The 15,475-nt window shown below is 46.5% G+C and overlaps 1 protein-coding gene across 6 annotated transcripts in view; it reads right to left on the bottom strand.

The window, feature by feature from the left end:
• Positions 1-6,694: 6,694 nt before the first annotated feature.
• The window catches only part of SPTBN1 (spectrin beta, non-erythrocytic 1), a 112,467-nt gene continuing 103,686 nt past the window's right edge, over positions 6,695-15,475 (bottom strand). For all 6 annotated transcript variants that reach the window (XM_056487311.1, XM_056487315.1, XM_056487313.1 and 3 more), the window contains 4 exons: positions 11,370-11,608; positions 10,027-10,200; positions 8,414-8,456; positions 6,695-8,133 (listed from right to left, as the gene is read on the bottom strand). In XM_056487311.1, coding sequence (XP_056343286.1) covers positions 7,918-8,133; positions 8,414-8,456; positions 10,027-10,200; positions 11,370-11,608 — 672 coding nt within the window. In that variant the 3' untranslated portion in view covers positions 6,695-7,917. The remainder of the gene's footprint in view (positions 8,134-8,413; positions 8,457-10,026; positions 10,201-11,369; positions 11,609-15,475) is intronic.

Below are 15,475 nucleotides of genomic sequence, written 5' to 3'. Positions count from 1 at the left end.
GCCTCAGGTGTCCCTTCCAAGCGGGGATGGGGCTGGGGATGGGAATGGGGATGGGGATGGGCAGCGCATCCGCGGAGCCGGGATGCCGCCGCCGCCGCCGCGCTACCGCCGCGCCGCCACCATCATCTGCTGCCGCCGCTGCCCAGGACGAGCCGCCGCCGCTCCGTGGCCCGGGCAGCTCCTCGGGGCCACAAAAACACACCTACATAAGCAGCACGCCCGGCTTTTTTTCCTGCCGGAGGCAAAGTAACTTCTGTGCGTCACCAGCACCACCTGCCAAAGTCTCCCCGCTGCGTCTCCCGTGTTGCACCTTCTTGGCTTCCTGCACGAAGCTTCCTGGGCGCTCTTCTTTTTAACATAGCTGCCCTCGGGGCCAGAGCTGGAAGAGAACACAAAACCCGTGCCCTAGAACCGCAGAGCGCACGTGTGTTTAAAATGCAGAGGGACTGCCTGCCTGGGGGGAGCTCTGCCTGGATGGGGAGCTCCCGTTCTGTGAGGGGAGCTCTCGTTCCATGAGGGGAGCTCTCTTCGGATGGGGGAGCTCTGCTTGGGTGGGGAGCTCCCGATCCATGAGGGGAGCTCTGCTTGGATGAGGAGCTCTGCTTGGATGGGGAGTCCTGCCTGGATCAGGGAAGCTCTGCTTGGATGAGGGGAGTTCTTGTTTGGGGTGCTGTTCTTGGATGGGTGCTGTGGGCCCTCTGGGTGCTCTGGGGGGCTCCTGAGGCTTTTCAGCAGTGCTTCGAGTGCTCATATAAATCCTCTCTTTCAATTTCATCTCGTATACAACATCCAGCATAAATATGGGACCATTACCCGTCCTTGCCTCACCCTCAGCAACCAAAAACTTTCTCCTTTTGGAGTCTATAGCAACTATATCATTAAGACAATCTTATATTCCCGTTTTCAATCACAAAACACTCCAAGTCACCATGAGATCATGAGATCGAGGGGACTGTGCCTTCTTTTTTTCTTTTTCTCTTTTTTTTTTTTTTTCATTTTTTTCTCCTCCCCACTGTCGTCCTTTGGAATGATATTATAAGGAATACATTTCCTCTATCGCCATCAGATTTTCTGAAATCAGAACTCATATTACCATTATCTGAGCTTGGCTGCTGCGTGCTGCTGGTGGTAAGACATCCACCGCTTTTACAGCATCACCGCACAGGAGCCCGAACCCAGCCCTCCAGAAACTGACTCCTCAAGGCCACAGCCGCAGGGAGGAGGAGAACCAGACTCCCATTCACAGCGCACAGCACCAGGCGGACGGGAAGAGGGAATCGCAAGGCTGACCACCCCTGTACCTTTCCCCACACACCACCGGGCTGAAGAGCGGTGCCGGCAGCACACCCGGACACGGCAGCGGGACACCGGCCCTCGGGGAATCCGAATCCCGGAGCCTCCGGCAGCAGAGGCGGCCCCGGGAGGAGAAGGGGCAGCCGGAGCCCTCACGGCGGCCGCCCTGAGGCGGGGCCGCCTTCCCGCCTCAGGCGGCGCGCGCGTGCTCGTGAGCGGCGGCGCGCGGCCCTTCCCGCCTCAGGCGGCGCGCGCGGGCTCGCGGGCGGAGGCGCGCGGCCCTTCCCGCCTCAGGCGGCGCGCGCGGGCTCGCGGGCGGAGGCGCGCGGCCCTTCCCGCCTCAGGCGGCGCGCGCGGGCTCGCGGGCGGAGGCGCGCGGCCCTTCCCGCCTCAGGCGGCGCGCGCGGCTCGCGGGCGGAGGCGCGCGACCTTTCCCGCCCTCCCCCCTGAGGGCGCCCGGCCCTGAGGGAAGCGCTGTGGGCGCTGCTGAAGGCCAAGGCAGATTTTAGCCAGTCGTTTCCTCTGGTTCTGAGTTCTTTTTCTCGTTCTCTGGCTGAGACAGTTTCTCAGCTCCGGCCTGAGCCTTTCCCAGGGTGATAGCTTTCTTGTAAGTAGAAAGGAATTAATAAACAGACATTAACACCTGCTGTTGACTGAGGGACAGTTCGTGATGTACGCGACAGGAGATGTTTTCTCCTGTTGTCCAATGAACTACTGTCCCGTTTGAGGTTTGCGAACCACTCTATAAATATAGTTCGTTTTTTCAATAAAATGCTTCTTTCGCCTAAGAATATAGTCATTATTTTCCGCCGCTCTCTGCAAATAGCGACACCGCGGAGCCCTCAGAGACTGCCCCGCCCCGCCAGGCATACGGATTTAAGAAATTTTTGTAAATTATCTAATTTGCATAATAAAAATTATCAATATGACAGATAGGCTCTTCACCTATCCAACCAGGACAAATAAAAACTAGTTTTAAAGCTCCGCTGCCGTGGCTGTCACTTCTCTGTGAGCGACAGCAGTCAAGCTGTGTTTAACCATTTAACCCTTGAGGAAAATTTATATCTTGCATTTTGGAAAAAAATTATAAATAAATTATTGTCATTATTTTAGCAATTAAGTACACTAGTCATGAACAAACACCCCGTAAAAATCTCAGAGAAAAACCTTACAGATGTAGAGCAACACAAGATCAGTTTCATTCATTTTTTTTTATAATTTGTACTCTCAAAAATTTGGTAAATTTTTGATGGTGATTGAGTTAATTAATTTAAGTTTTTTGTTTCCCAATTAAAAAAAAAAAAAAAAAAAAAAAAAGGCATTATTACTTTTCTATTAGGAGCTGCCATGTCGCTGAGAATGTTCCCCAATGCTGCAGCCTGCTGTTCACTGTCAGCACAATGTAAATATCCTGGATGCTCTCATGGGCTGGCTTTGGGTGTTAATTCCAGGTTCTGGAGCCCTCGGCATCACATAGGGAATGGAAGGAGCAACACAAACCAGGATAAAGTGTAAACCTAAGATAAAAAATGGCATTTCTGTTAAAAAAAAAAAGGGTAATCTGAATATACTTCCAATTTCATGCAACTGTAAAAATGAATGTTTTAAAATGTACTGAAGAACTTAACCAAAAGAGACATTAAAATTGCCAATAGCAGCAGAATTTTTTGGCTGGGAACACATATCCTGTGACTTTACTACTTCTTTTTCAGTATGAAATGTAAAAACCAACCTAAGTAGCATCTTGGATGAGCAGTACCTGAGTTACAGTCACCACTCTGCCAAAAGGATTTGCTGCTGTTGGGTTTTTTGAGGGCTTTGGGGTGGGTTTTTTGGGGTTTGTTGGGGTTTTTGTTTGGTTTTTTGTTTAGTTTTGTTTGCTTCTTTAAAGCAAGCCTTGTGTAGAAGATGCCAGAAAGCACTACATCTCAGATGAATCCAGTCCTCTGTGATACATCCTGCCCACTCTGTACATATCCAAGAGCTGTGATTAACAAGGAGCACTGAGGTTTTCCCTCCCAGAAACATCTGTGTTATGTCCTAGATCTCTGCTCCACAAAATAGCCTTTATAACTCATATTTTTATGGATGAATGTACAGCAGATGCACAGAGATGGCATATTAATTAGTATTTCAAAGTGGGTACCTATTATTTGAGCTGCAAATGCTTTTTAAAATTATATAGAATCCCTAAGGACTCAGGGGAAGGATTAGAAGCAGGAGCTGTGATCTAGTTCTGTTTATTTGTTGTCTGGCATTACATTAATCCAATCCTGACTGATGCCTCTCGGTGATTTTACAATTTAACTACAAAACCATAACAAGGGAATTGGTTCTAAGCTATTATTCCTTGTGGGCAGAAATACTGATTTGCATTAATGAACGCTTGGATCCGGCCAGAAACAGCGTTAGGAAAAAAGGAGAAGAGGAAAAATGGAGCCTTTTCCATGCTCACTCCCTGTTTGGAGAGACCTGGCAGCAAGGATGGTGGAGCTCCTCACCTTTCCATATCCTGCCTGCCATTCTTGACTCAGCCTCCCTCCTACGGTAATTCCGCTGAGACGTGTCTAAATCCTGCCGCGAGTTTATGTAACTCCTTGGAAATCTGACTTTCTGGGTGAGGAGAACTTTGATCCGAGCTCTCCATTCTCCCGAGAGCAGCAATAACCCCCGGTCATTGCACGTCCCTGGATGCAGTGACCTCTCATGGACGGTGAGAGCAAGGGACAGCTCTGAGCAAGGGACAGCTCTGAGCAAGGGACACTTCTGGGCGCGGCAGGGGAACAACAGCACCGGCAGCAACACACTTGTAACGAAATTGGTGTTAGGTGGTGAGGTGCTCGATTGCCAGGCAGCAACCTGATGTCCCCGTGTGTCCCGGGGCCGGCCCGGGGACGAGGCCCCGGCAGCTCGGGCAGTGCTGTATTGTGGCACAGCGCGGATGTGCCCCGGGCGGCTCCGGGGGCAGCCGAGGCACCTCTGCACCCCTGCACCTGCTCGGGGCACACCTGAGCCACCTGAGCCACCTGCCGAGGCACTGCACCCCTGCACCCCTGCACCTGCTCCGGACACACCTGAGCCACCTGCCGAGGCACTGCCACCCCTGCACCTGCTCGGGGCACACCTGAGCCACCTGCCGAGGCACCTCTGTACCCCTGCACCTGCTCCGGACACACCTGAGCCACCTGCCGAGGGATCTAGCACAGCCTGATTTTCTGATTGTGTTTTTTTAAACGAAAAGGACTAATGTTTTTTCCAGCTCATACGGATTTACATTTCTGTATTTCTTCAGCCCACTGTGATTAGCAAAGTTAGACAAAAGAAAAAAACAACCAAAAAAAAAAAAAAAAAAAAAACAAACCCAAAAAAAACCCAAAAAAAAACAAAAAACCCAAAACAGCAAAATGTAGCAAAACTCTCATACCTGCAAGTTATTTATTCCAAAGTTAGATTCTGAAAGACCATTTGATGTCTGAGAACTCAACCACAAGAAAGGAGACCATCTAAACCAGTATTTCACCAGGACAGAGATTAATAATTCCTTTCTTTTCCTTTACGATTGCTATTAATCTTCCTCATACAAAATACAGCCCTACCACAGAGCATATTCCCTATGCAGAACAGATGGATTAACAGATTACAGGCATTAATTGAAAAGAAGACCCTCCCACCAATACATACTGAATTCTCATGGCTAAGGAGTTCTGGGCTTTTCCCCCACATTGTACTGGATTTGCCTAGATATGGGAAGGATCCTCTGACACCTTCCCTCAGCTTAGAATGGGATGTGAGGGTCCCTCTGAGACAGAAAAAAGGAGGCTGACCTGACTACAGGACAATTCCTCCTCTTACCAATGACAAGCAACATAGCTGGGAGGAGTTTAATCCTAATTTTCTTTGAACATTTTAAGGTTCAGGTTCAGTGACTTTTGCAATGTATCTCCAGAGGAGCTATCACAGCTCAGGTACAGAACAGCTGCAGTTATGTAGAAATGCTAGAAATCCTCACCTCTCAGTGCAGCTCCAGGAGGAACAGACCATTCCACGTGTCAGCAGTCCAGCCAAGGTCACTGGTGCAATTCAGAACGTGTCACGGTCACCTCTGAACAGGTGACAGCCTGCCCCATTTCCATCACCCACCTTTGCAGTCTGCTCTTCCCCTGGTACTTTCCAGCAGCATGAGATTCGATTCCCTCCCTTCACAAGACTCCCACTGCTGTCCCTCCTGCCCTGGCACACCGGTGTGTGCACTGACCTGACTTCTCTGACTTGGCTCTGTCCAGACAGGCTCCTCCTGACCTCCCTCTGCAGGGAACTGCTCCCTGGGGCTCCAAGGCTTACTGGGATTCACTCCTGTTCCTCAGCAACTTCCAGTCAGACCCTAAGCAGAAAGGATTTTTATTCAAGTCATTCTTGGGAGCAACAGCAATGTTCAACCAAATCACTACAGAACCACACACCACAGGCTGTCGAGATCCATCTGCCTGACTGCTCATTGCAGCAGCTCAGCTGAAGTGACACATATGTAAGGCATCAACATCTCTGTGTGCATTAATCGACTCAGAAAATTGATTCATAGCCTCTGATAAGGGTAAACTTCAGCTTTTTCTAGTGTATTAAGTTTTACATTTACAATACTAGCAGTGTAACCTACATTTTACTAGACTGAACAATATAACATTACAGAGTAAAATCTTGTGTACATGAATACTCCATTGTTTAATAACCAAAAACTTTGGAAAACAAGCAAAACCCAGAGAACACTGTACGCTCCATGAAAATAATTTAAGACACTGAATTGGTCACATGTTCAGGAAACTGTCACTTGGAAACACGTGAGTTTGCAGTTTATCTGCTTTATACCAAAATTAATATCTGAGTGGATTTTAACAATCTCAGTACATTAAATTCCTTACATTTCATTGATTTTAAAATATATTGGAGCTTCTTAGAGCTATTCCTATTAGATGGCTCCCTAGGTGGCATCCAAAGTAAGGAAAGGAAGTAAGCACTCGAGCAAAAGGTGGGTAGAAAGTTGGAGAGTGGTGCTTACTCAAAATGATGTCCTTTTGCTGCCACCTGGAACATGGAGCTTTACCTCCATCACGTAAATGTTCAGGGAACTCCACTGCCCCAGCCTCTGATGTGCTTACTCCCATCCACTCTGCTGGTTTCACTTCCCACAAAAGGTATCTATATCAGAATATCTTTCAAAATATTCATTTGATTCCTTTTCTCTTTATTTTTGGCACTTAATTTGGGAAGCAGGGTAAAAGGGAGGGCAGGTGGGAAGTGAAGGGAAAGAAAAGTGGAAAGAGAGAAAACAACTGTTCCAGAATGAACTTTTGCACAAAAGAACGGAATTACATTTGACGACATCACTTTCAGTGCACAGGAGAGATGACATTTTAAAATAACTTTATTTTTGATCCTCTTTCAAAATTATGATTTTAACATTGTCAGAAATGAAATAAGAAACTTACCCAGCATATTTAGTTTTAAAAGCATTTAATGACATCGCATATATTTAACAGATAGGGTAAAAGTCTAGAGGTACAGTTCGATACAACTGAAAGCCAGTTCCAGTACTACTCTTGACTACAGGCCCAGTCATTGAAAGTTCATTCCTATTAAATGTAATTTTTGATTGTGCAGTAAGATGAAAATTTTTCATTACAATAGTTACAGTGACAGAAATGCACACTATGTATCAAAGAGCAAGGTAATGTAGCAAAATTATAACACACAGTGCTGCAGCTGACAAGCAAGTAACCATTTGAGTAACATTACTTTTCCAGTAAATGCTTCAGTTCCACTTTTACACTTATTGATGATTTTAAAGGGTTTATTATACATCTAGTCTTATTATACTTTGTACTAGAATTATCTGAAACATACAATATAATGTATTTCGGCAAAATAAAAAAAAAAAATTAAAAAAAAAAAAAAAAAAGAGAGAATTTGAAATTACAGCTTATTTTCAAACTGTACCAGCCTGTTAATCCATCCTGAACACCAACATTCTTATGTGTCGTACTGGATGCGGGGACGCTCGGGTGGTGTTAAACCAGCGCACACCTGCACTCTGTTACAGCAAAGAACACACTACTGCCTTAACTCCTGTTAGAACGGCAAGGGAAGCCTCTGCTAGCCAGGACTCAGCATAACAACCTTAACTGGAAGTGAATGCCTTGGAGAATTTGTACATTGGTTTCTCATGTGCACAGTAGATTCGAAAGCACCGCTGCCTTGCATACCAATAGCACTAGGAGTGGGTTATTTTCCAAGACAGCCTCACAAAATTGAGGAACAGTTTAAATATTAAGATCTAATCTACATTAACTTCATTAAAAAAAAAAAAAAAACAACAAAAACAAACAAAAACAAACCCCCAAAACCTGGTCCTCCCTCTCCTACAGAAGCTGCCCAATGCACCTCATACGTTTGTAACTTTAGAATCTTTTTTTTTTTTGTTGGCTTTTTTTATTTTAAAACGCTCTATAAATAAAAAAATGTCAATCACATTGAGGAACATGAGGCACAGAGAGTAACGTATTGGTTCTGAGCTCGCATGCTGGAATTCCACTGGAACGGTCAGAGAAGTGCAGTGTGTGGAGATGGAATTCACTTCTTTTTACCAAAAAGGCTGAATCTTTTCTCCTTGTCTTTCTCTTTGTCTTTCTCCCGCTTGCCAGGGCTGGACTCGCTGGTTATTGTGACGCTGGCAGGCAGGGTCTGGGCACGGCTGGAGGCTGGAGTGCTCTGGGTGGTCGGGGACACCTCGATTTTGTCTGAAGAGATTGCTGATGTGATGGCCTGGATCCACGTGTTCATCTCCTCCTTCAAGAAGCCCCAAAGGCACAAAACTGTTACAAGCAGCACACCCCTCAGGCTCCCACAGCAGTACAGAGAGGGAATGGACACAGGTGGGAAGGCAAGGAAAAGCAGCCCCAACTCATCCCTGTGGCTGTGCACCTCCACAGACCCCTCCTAGAGGCTGAGCAGCCCTGGCCTACTCATCAGCCACACACAGAGTGCACAGCAGCTCCCAGCAGTGCTTCTCCCCATGCTACAGCAGCACAGACAGCACAGCAATGAACTGTAAGAAAACCACACTTACATCGTCTTTGGCTTGGAAGAGGTATTCGTTGCCATCGGTCAATCTGGAAAGGAAACACCATCACAAACTTAGCTCAGTGCTGGTCACACTGCTTCAACTCCTGCTTGTCTGGCTCCAGCACATGAGCAGCCCAAGGCACACAGGACTGCAGGGGACATTGCCCACGTGCCAAATGGCCCCCACAACTCCTGCTGCAGCCACACACGTGGTAGCTCTGGGCTCTGGACACGCTAAGGGTGGTGCTCCTGTTCCTATGTGGCTGCTGGCTCAGTATCTGCTCTTTCAAGTACATCTTTTCTCATTTGCAAAACACATGTCAAAGTTTACTCAATACTTTCAAAAAAAAAAAAAAGTCACAGGCAGCACCCGGAGTTTTCATGGCTCCTGTGAAAATCCTGCAGAATTCTGCAGCTGCTCTGCTCTTGTAGCTGTGGTGGTGCTGGCTCGAGGTCCTACCCTGAGTATTAGTGATGAGCAGCTGCCTCTCCTCACAGTGAAGGCCAGAGTCTCCCATCTGTTTGACTCCTGTGCTGATTTTACTCAGATACATTTAACAATGGATGTGATGATACAAAGAAATGAAAACAACAACTGAATACCACCAGAAGAAGCAGGAGGCAGAGGCAGCAGGAGCTGGGCTGCAGGCTTCCCCATCTTTCCCAACAAAAAGCACGCATTTTAACTCTTTATGAAATGAAATTAAGGATTAAACAGTAAAATAACAGTGCTTGAGTAAAGGAAATATCTACATGCAAGTAACCAAGGGGCCTGGTGCAGGTGATGGAGCACTGGGAAAAAAGGGCAGTTGGTTTTTCTGCCTAACTTTGCATTTGGAACAGCATATACTTCCATTAGCAATTCAGAGAGGTTTAAAATAGTCTAAGGGATGAATCACATAGCTGCAGGCCTGTCTTCAAGAAAGGTACATTTCCCTAAATATTTGCTATATATTTCCATATACATTTTCTATAAAGCAAATTTTCCCCAGACAGGGATTCTATGATCTTTAGAGGATTCCTGTACCAATATAAAATTACACCACCACCCCTTCTCTGCCAAAAAAACCCCAAAACACCTGTCTTGGAATACATCACCCAATCAGTTAGGAAAGTAAATCCTCTTTGACAGGATTACCTTTCAGCTGTGTAATGATAAATATTTTTTAACTGTTGGCACTAGAAGATTGTTCAAAGAGTTTCCCAAAGAAAAGCCTGTTTTTCAACCTTTGAGCAACAGGTCTTTCACATATTTATGTGAAATGAAATGTGAAAATGTGAGATGTCTTCAGTAGTCTCCCAAATTGATACTGAAAAAATTAAACAAGAGGCTTGATTTGGAAAAGAGCAGAACCACAGTCACTGCTCTCCATCAGTGCCAGAGGGAGTGGCTGAAAAATGCAGCACTGTGAAATGCAGGCCCCTAGCTGCAGGCACACAGACCTGGTCTAGTCCCAGCTGAAAGTGCTCTGATTACTGTCACACTGCTCTGATGAACAGACCACAACTCAGTGCTGCTGAGAAAAGCAGGTGCTGCAGTTCACACTCCTGGTCAGCTCCTGGGCTGAGCACACCCACCATGGCTTTCCCCAGGGGCAGAGCCCTGGCCAGGCTTACCTGAGCTTGAACACATGCTTCTTCTTTTTGTAATCCACCGCTACTTCGCACACTGCGTCCTTCAAGCTGACGGGGATCTCGTTGTGGTAAGGGATGCCAGAAGCAGCAGCTTTTGAGTCCTTGTAGAAACCCATCTCTTGGTTGTTGATGACACAGTACACATTGTGCCATGACCTTTGGGACATGGGAAACAAGAGCAGTTATAAACCCAATGCTCCCACCTGCAGAACTGGAGAAACCAAATGTAATTCCCTCTGTAAGTTAATGGAGATTGGTTCAGTATGAGGATGTGAATGCAGCTTATGCTGTCCCATGAACTGCAGACAGGGAATTCTTTCATGGAAGCACAGCTTGAAGACAAAAGCCAAAGGGAACCGAGATTCCCAGAGCTGCCTGGGACAGCACATCAGCCTGTCCTCACAGTGGGAGGACTGTCTGGCAGAGTGGGTACTTTGCATTCTTGAGACAGAAAATGATTGACCTTTTAATGGCAGTGCCCTGTTGTAGAAGGAATTCTCACTGTGCTGCAAACTGATGAATGGAATGGACTGCGTGTGAAATCCTTGATTGACTCAAATACTCTTAGTGGCATCTCCACCTCAGTCTCTAATAGAACTGTGAAAAACTGACAATTACTGGAAATAAGAATACCCAGACACTAGTACTGGTGGCTGTCACTGCCTCAAAGGTGTTGTCTGGTGTGAACAACTCCAGTGGCACAAAAATCCTGGTACTGCTGTACTCACTTGAGATCTCAGCTCTGCCAAGTGCTTGGCTCCCACCAAATCCCACAGATGCTGCTGCAGCTCAGCACTTCCTGTGAACATTTCCCTTGTCAGCCAAGTCATAAATCTGGTTTTGGGAGCTCTCTCAGGTCACAAAGGACCCCAGCTGGCTTTTTCAGTGCAGACAAATCTCAAAGTTCTGCCTGTTTGAGACGTGCAGGACATTCCTTGGTAATGGAATTGACTATGGCACACCAATCGTCCTCTGTTCATGCTGAACAGATTACAGAGGAGGTGGAAAGTGGTAATGTGCAAATAGAAAATGTCAGAAGAATATGAACATTTCTAGTCTCACACCTACGTGCTTTTCTTTTCTTGTAGTAACATACAACTTGAGAGATCTGGAATCAAATCCCACTACTGCCACAAACCCATCGTGCAGTGGGAAAGCTGTGGTACCTCTCTGCCTCAGTTTCCCACCTGACAAATGTGGCTAACGCTGCCATTTGTACCAAATATCTTCGGACTGCATTTCCCCACATGCTGCCCAGCCCTGCAGCCACAGGAGGCTGGGAGGTGCCTGGGAGCAGGCTGGAGATGCTGTGTGCAGCACTGTACCTGCTGGAGGCTTTCTTGCTGTGTGTCTCCCACTCGTGCTTGCGGTGTAAGAAGCCCTCCATCTGGGCCGAGGGGATCTCCTGCGTTTTGGCTGGGAGGGTGGCAGCAGTCTGCGCCTGAACGCCGCTCTTGGCTTTGCGCTCTGACGTCGGGGAGGGAACGGGACTGGACTCTTTGGAACTCGTCCTCTGCTCTGCAGCTCCATTGACCATTTCGTTGGTTTCTGCAGTTTCTGCCACCTAGGAACAGCAGAGAACACGTTCAGCCAGAGCCCCCAGCACCGAGGCATTCTGCAGTTAATCTGTCTCCCTGCACAACGTGGCTGTGTATAAACTTTGCCTGGACAATGACACAGGCCAGTAAGTTCTTTCTCGCACTCCATGGAGACACAGGAGGCCAAGGAAATTAGAAGGTAGGAATGGATTAGTACCCATTTTATAGTGGAGAGATGGGAAAATAAAAGCAGCTGAACATCAGTGTGAATTTTACTGTGCTTTGCTCTGCTGGTCAATTATTTTATATATTGTTATTCCTAGAATGAGAGCATTCAATTCTGTTGCTAAGTACTCAAATGTTTGGAACAGTAACAATCACACTTTCTGCAAACCTAGAAGAACAGTAGAAGTTATACACATCAGCCACCTTAAGTACATTTATGGCATTACTGGGGCATTAAAGGTCCATAAAAGGAATTAACTATGAGTCAGCAGAGAAAGATGTCACAATCGCCCAGGAGCATTTACAAAAATGTGTGCAATCGATTTGTTTCTGTAAAAGCTCCTTTCCCACTTTCCCCGTTCCCCTAGTGACACAACAAAATCAAAACATGCAGAAATTAGAGAGATTACACCATGCATCTCCACCATCCCAGTTAGGGTATTGGATCGTAAAGACGAGGGGAATGAGGTCACGTGTCAATTGATCGAGGTCTGGTTCAGACTGGCGTTATTAGGTGGATTGGATTTTGGTTAAAGGAACTGAAAACCACCACAGTCACACAGCATCACACAGCTATTTACCCCCAAACAAAGACAGAACCAAGGCCTTGCCCATCACTTGCTTTGTTGGTCGCGTTGCCTGGCGCACTGGGATCGAAAGCCTAGAGAGCAGCCGTGTTTCCAGCAGCTCTCACTGGTCAAGCTGGCGACGTCTTCAGGAGCCATTCATCCAAAAATCATTTAAATTGGAATCCTAATGGCTATAAGCTTTTGAAATGCAGCTTGGTCCCAGTTTTTTTTTTCTTGTACCATTACTTTGACGTGTAGAGCCGTTGGTAGCAGCTCAGGAGTTACACAACCAGTGTGTAGTATTATTATTAGCACGTTACTAAAGCTCAGTGCTGCTAATGCTCTAGTAGATTACAAACATTCTGGACTGGTTTTATGCAGACAAGCAGGTTTTTGTGAATGGCACAATAATTAGACATTCCCACTTCTGCACATGGCCTGGACAAATCAAAAGCAGCCGAATTATTATGCAACAAACTCAATTTTGCCACCATTTGCTAGAACTTCTTACACCTGCCCAGTATCCATTATTGTGCCTCACACCTTGAACCTCACCATTGGCCTACAGAGATCTGAGTGTCAGCTCCCTCTGAACATGGGAAGGATTGGTTAACTGCCTTTAGCAACCTGAACCTCCAGAGCACAGACACTACACCCTCAAACAGGGAGAGAATCACAGCTCACACTGCACTTCAGTCAGATCTGGTTTACCCTGTCCCTAAAGACACACAGCCTCACACTGCTCCTTCACAATTAGCATCAACCTAAGCCATCAACCCTCACTACTACCCAAATCTCAAAGTGCAACAAAAATGTCACAGGGGAGAGAGTAAATAGATGAGGTTGAAGATTATCCAAACACTGCCAGAACACAGGTGGTGGGATGAACAACCCCTGAGTCACCATTCATCACCAGTGTCAACCACCCAGGCTAACAGACCCCTTCAAGAACAAGGAGAGCCCCTTGCACACCTTTCTGCCCAGTGACAGCTCCTGAACCTCAAACTCTGCTTTGCTGCTGGCTGGAGCCCTGTCTGAGGGACCTGACAGCTCTGACCACACTGAGGAATCACACAGCCCACAGGAACTCGTCTCCACAGACATACCTGGCCCCTGCACTGACACAGAAAGCAGCACATTTGCTGGAGCAGTACCAGCCTGATGTGAAAATAGGACTGATTTGGGGGTACCTAGAACCCCTAATCTGAGGTAAACCAGACCAGTTCCAAACCAGCAGCCACCACACAGCTGCTCAACATATTTTATGGGAAATAATATGGAATTCAGTGCTGCAACCCTGTGGCTTTGAAAGGTAACTGCTGATTTTAATTACATCATCAGACCTGCGCCTTCTACATCAAATTCTACTGGTTGTAAAAGGGCTATGAAAAGCTTTTCTGACGCTCTTTCAGTTTTTATTTCCTTTCAGGTGTTATCTACAATTAACAGAAAACAAGCACAATGAATCATGGACAGCTCTGCGAAGGATGTGTCATGAAAACGGAGAACAAACAGGAGCTGGACACACTTTATGAAACATGCGTGGGGCATGCGGAGAAACGCCACGGGGACAAACAGCAACAGCAAACCCCTGTTACAACACAACAGCTCTCCTCTACGTGGTACAGTCCTCCATGGGCCTGAGGGGTTAGTTGGAAGTGCTTTAGTGGCTACAGGCTACTCTGGATATCTTTAAAGCAGGACTGGGACATGCAACAAGACAGGTGGTGACAATGACAGAGGCGCCCCTTCGGATCTCGCAGTGCTTGAAGCAACATCTGCTCGGTTCACCCACTCAAGGCTCTGCCCCACAGCTGAAGAACCAGATGATGTGCCTGGCTCAGATGCAAACAGATGCCAACCTCTAGATTGTTCTGCCAAAAGGACCTTCCTAATGCCTTTAGCCAGACCCACAGGCTGCAATGAATAGGTGAAATCCTATTCTTCTAGTGCTTGAAATTATGACCTTAATCAATGACTTAGTTTTTCTTCATTGTCATAGAAGTGGAATTTTTATGTAAGTGTACTAATACAAATTAAAAAAAATTAAAAAAATCTATCTCTATAAATTCCTTCTACAGACTACTTTTTCACCAGAATACATGTGAAGGCTCTGCAGATGGTAGAGTCTGAAGCTACAACTATCCTGCCCTGGGAAGTGGCACACTTCAAGAGGCACAGGGCAGCCACCAGAGCATCCCCATAAATTCATATGGAATTTTTAAAAAGCATTAAGAAGCTATATGTTGTTATCCTGACAAAAGAAAAAAAAAAACAAAAACATGCATCATGAAGTGGAAAGACAGAAGTACAGTTACTGAAGCACATCCTTTCAATCACTACTCTCAGTTCACAAGCTCAGCCCACACAGAACAATCCAGCTGCACTGCTCAGCCAGTTGTCAGAAGCCAAAATTCTGACCAACAGCAGCACATTTTGTGCCTCACTGACATAGCTCTGTACACCCAAGGTACTGCAACACAGGACTCAACAAACTGAGCTCGGAGGTTCTCATGGGAGACTGAAGTGCAGATGGCAAAGATGAAAGTGGAAATGCATTATGTAGCATGGCAATAAAATAAAATTTCAAAAGAAGCAGACAGGTGATGTATAAGGCTGTGCTAACCAACAAGATGATTATCTGGGATGTGCTTGAAGATCACCTGACATTCCTTGCCGCAACTGTAGAGAATTTACAAACATGAGAATGTACAACAGCTCACTATGGACTGAACACTAAAGAAGAACCAAAAGGTTTTATTTCCAAAGAAAGAGAAAGGTGGAACTGCTGTGTACTGTGGAGCATTGGCAGAGTCTGTGTGCAGACTCAGACCTAACTAGGATGGGCTTCTTAAAGGCAAATTTATGCTGAAAGGCATTTCCTGCCAGAGCCCTCAGCTGGGACTTGTGTTTGCTGTCCAGCACTGTAAAAGCCCTGATATCCACAGATCCCAGCCTGCCAGGAGCCCTTCCTGTACTGAATGTGACCCCAGAGAGCCAGGTTCAGCAACAAAGAGAAGTGTCCTTTCACTCAAACATTAACTGATACAAGGAGGCTCTCTAGGAAGGGGGTGGGGAGGGGGGCCAGATCCAGCTCCT

This window comes from Oenanthe melanoleuca, chromosome 3 (assembly GCF_029582105.1).
Source record: "Oenanthe melanoleuca isolate GR-GAL-2019-014 chromosome 3, OMel1.0, whole genome shotgun sequence".
NCBI lineage: Eukaryota > Metazoa > Chordata > Aves > Passeriformes > Muscicapidae > Oenanthe > Oenanthe melanoleuca.
This window is presented reverse-complemented; position numbering and strand designations above follow the sequence as displayed.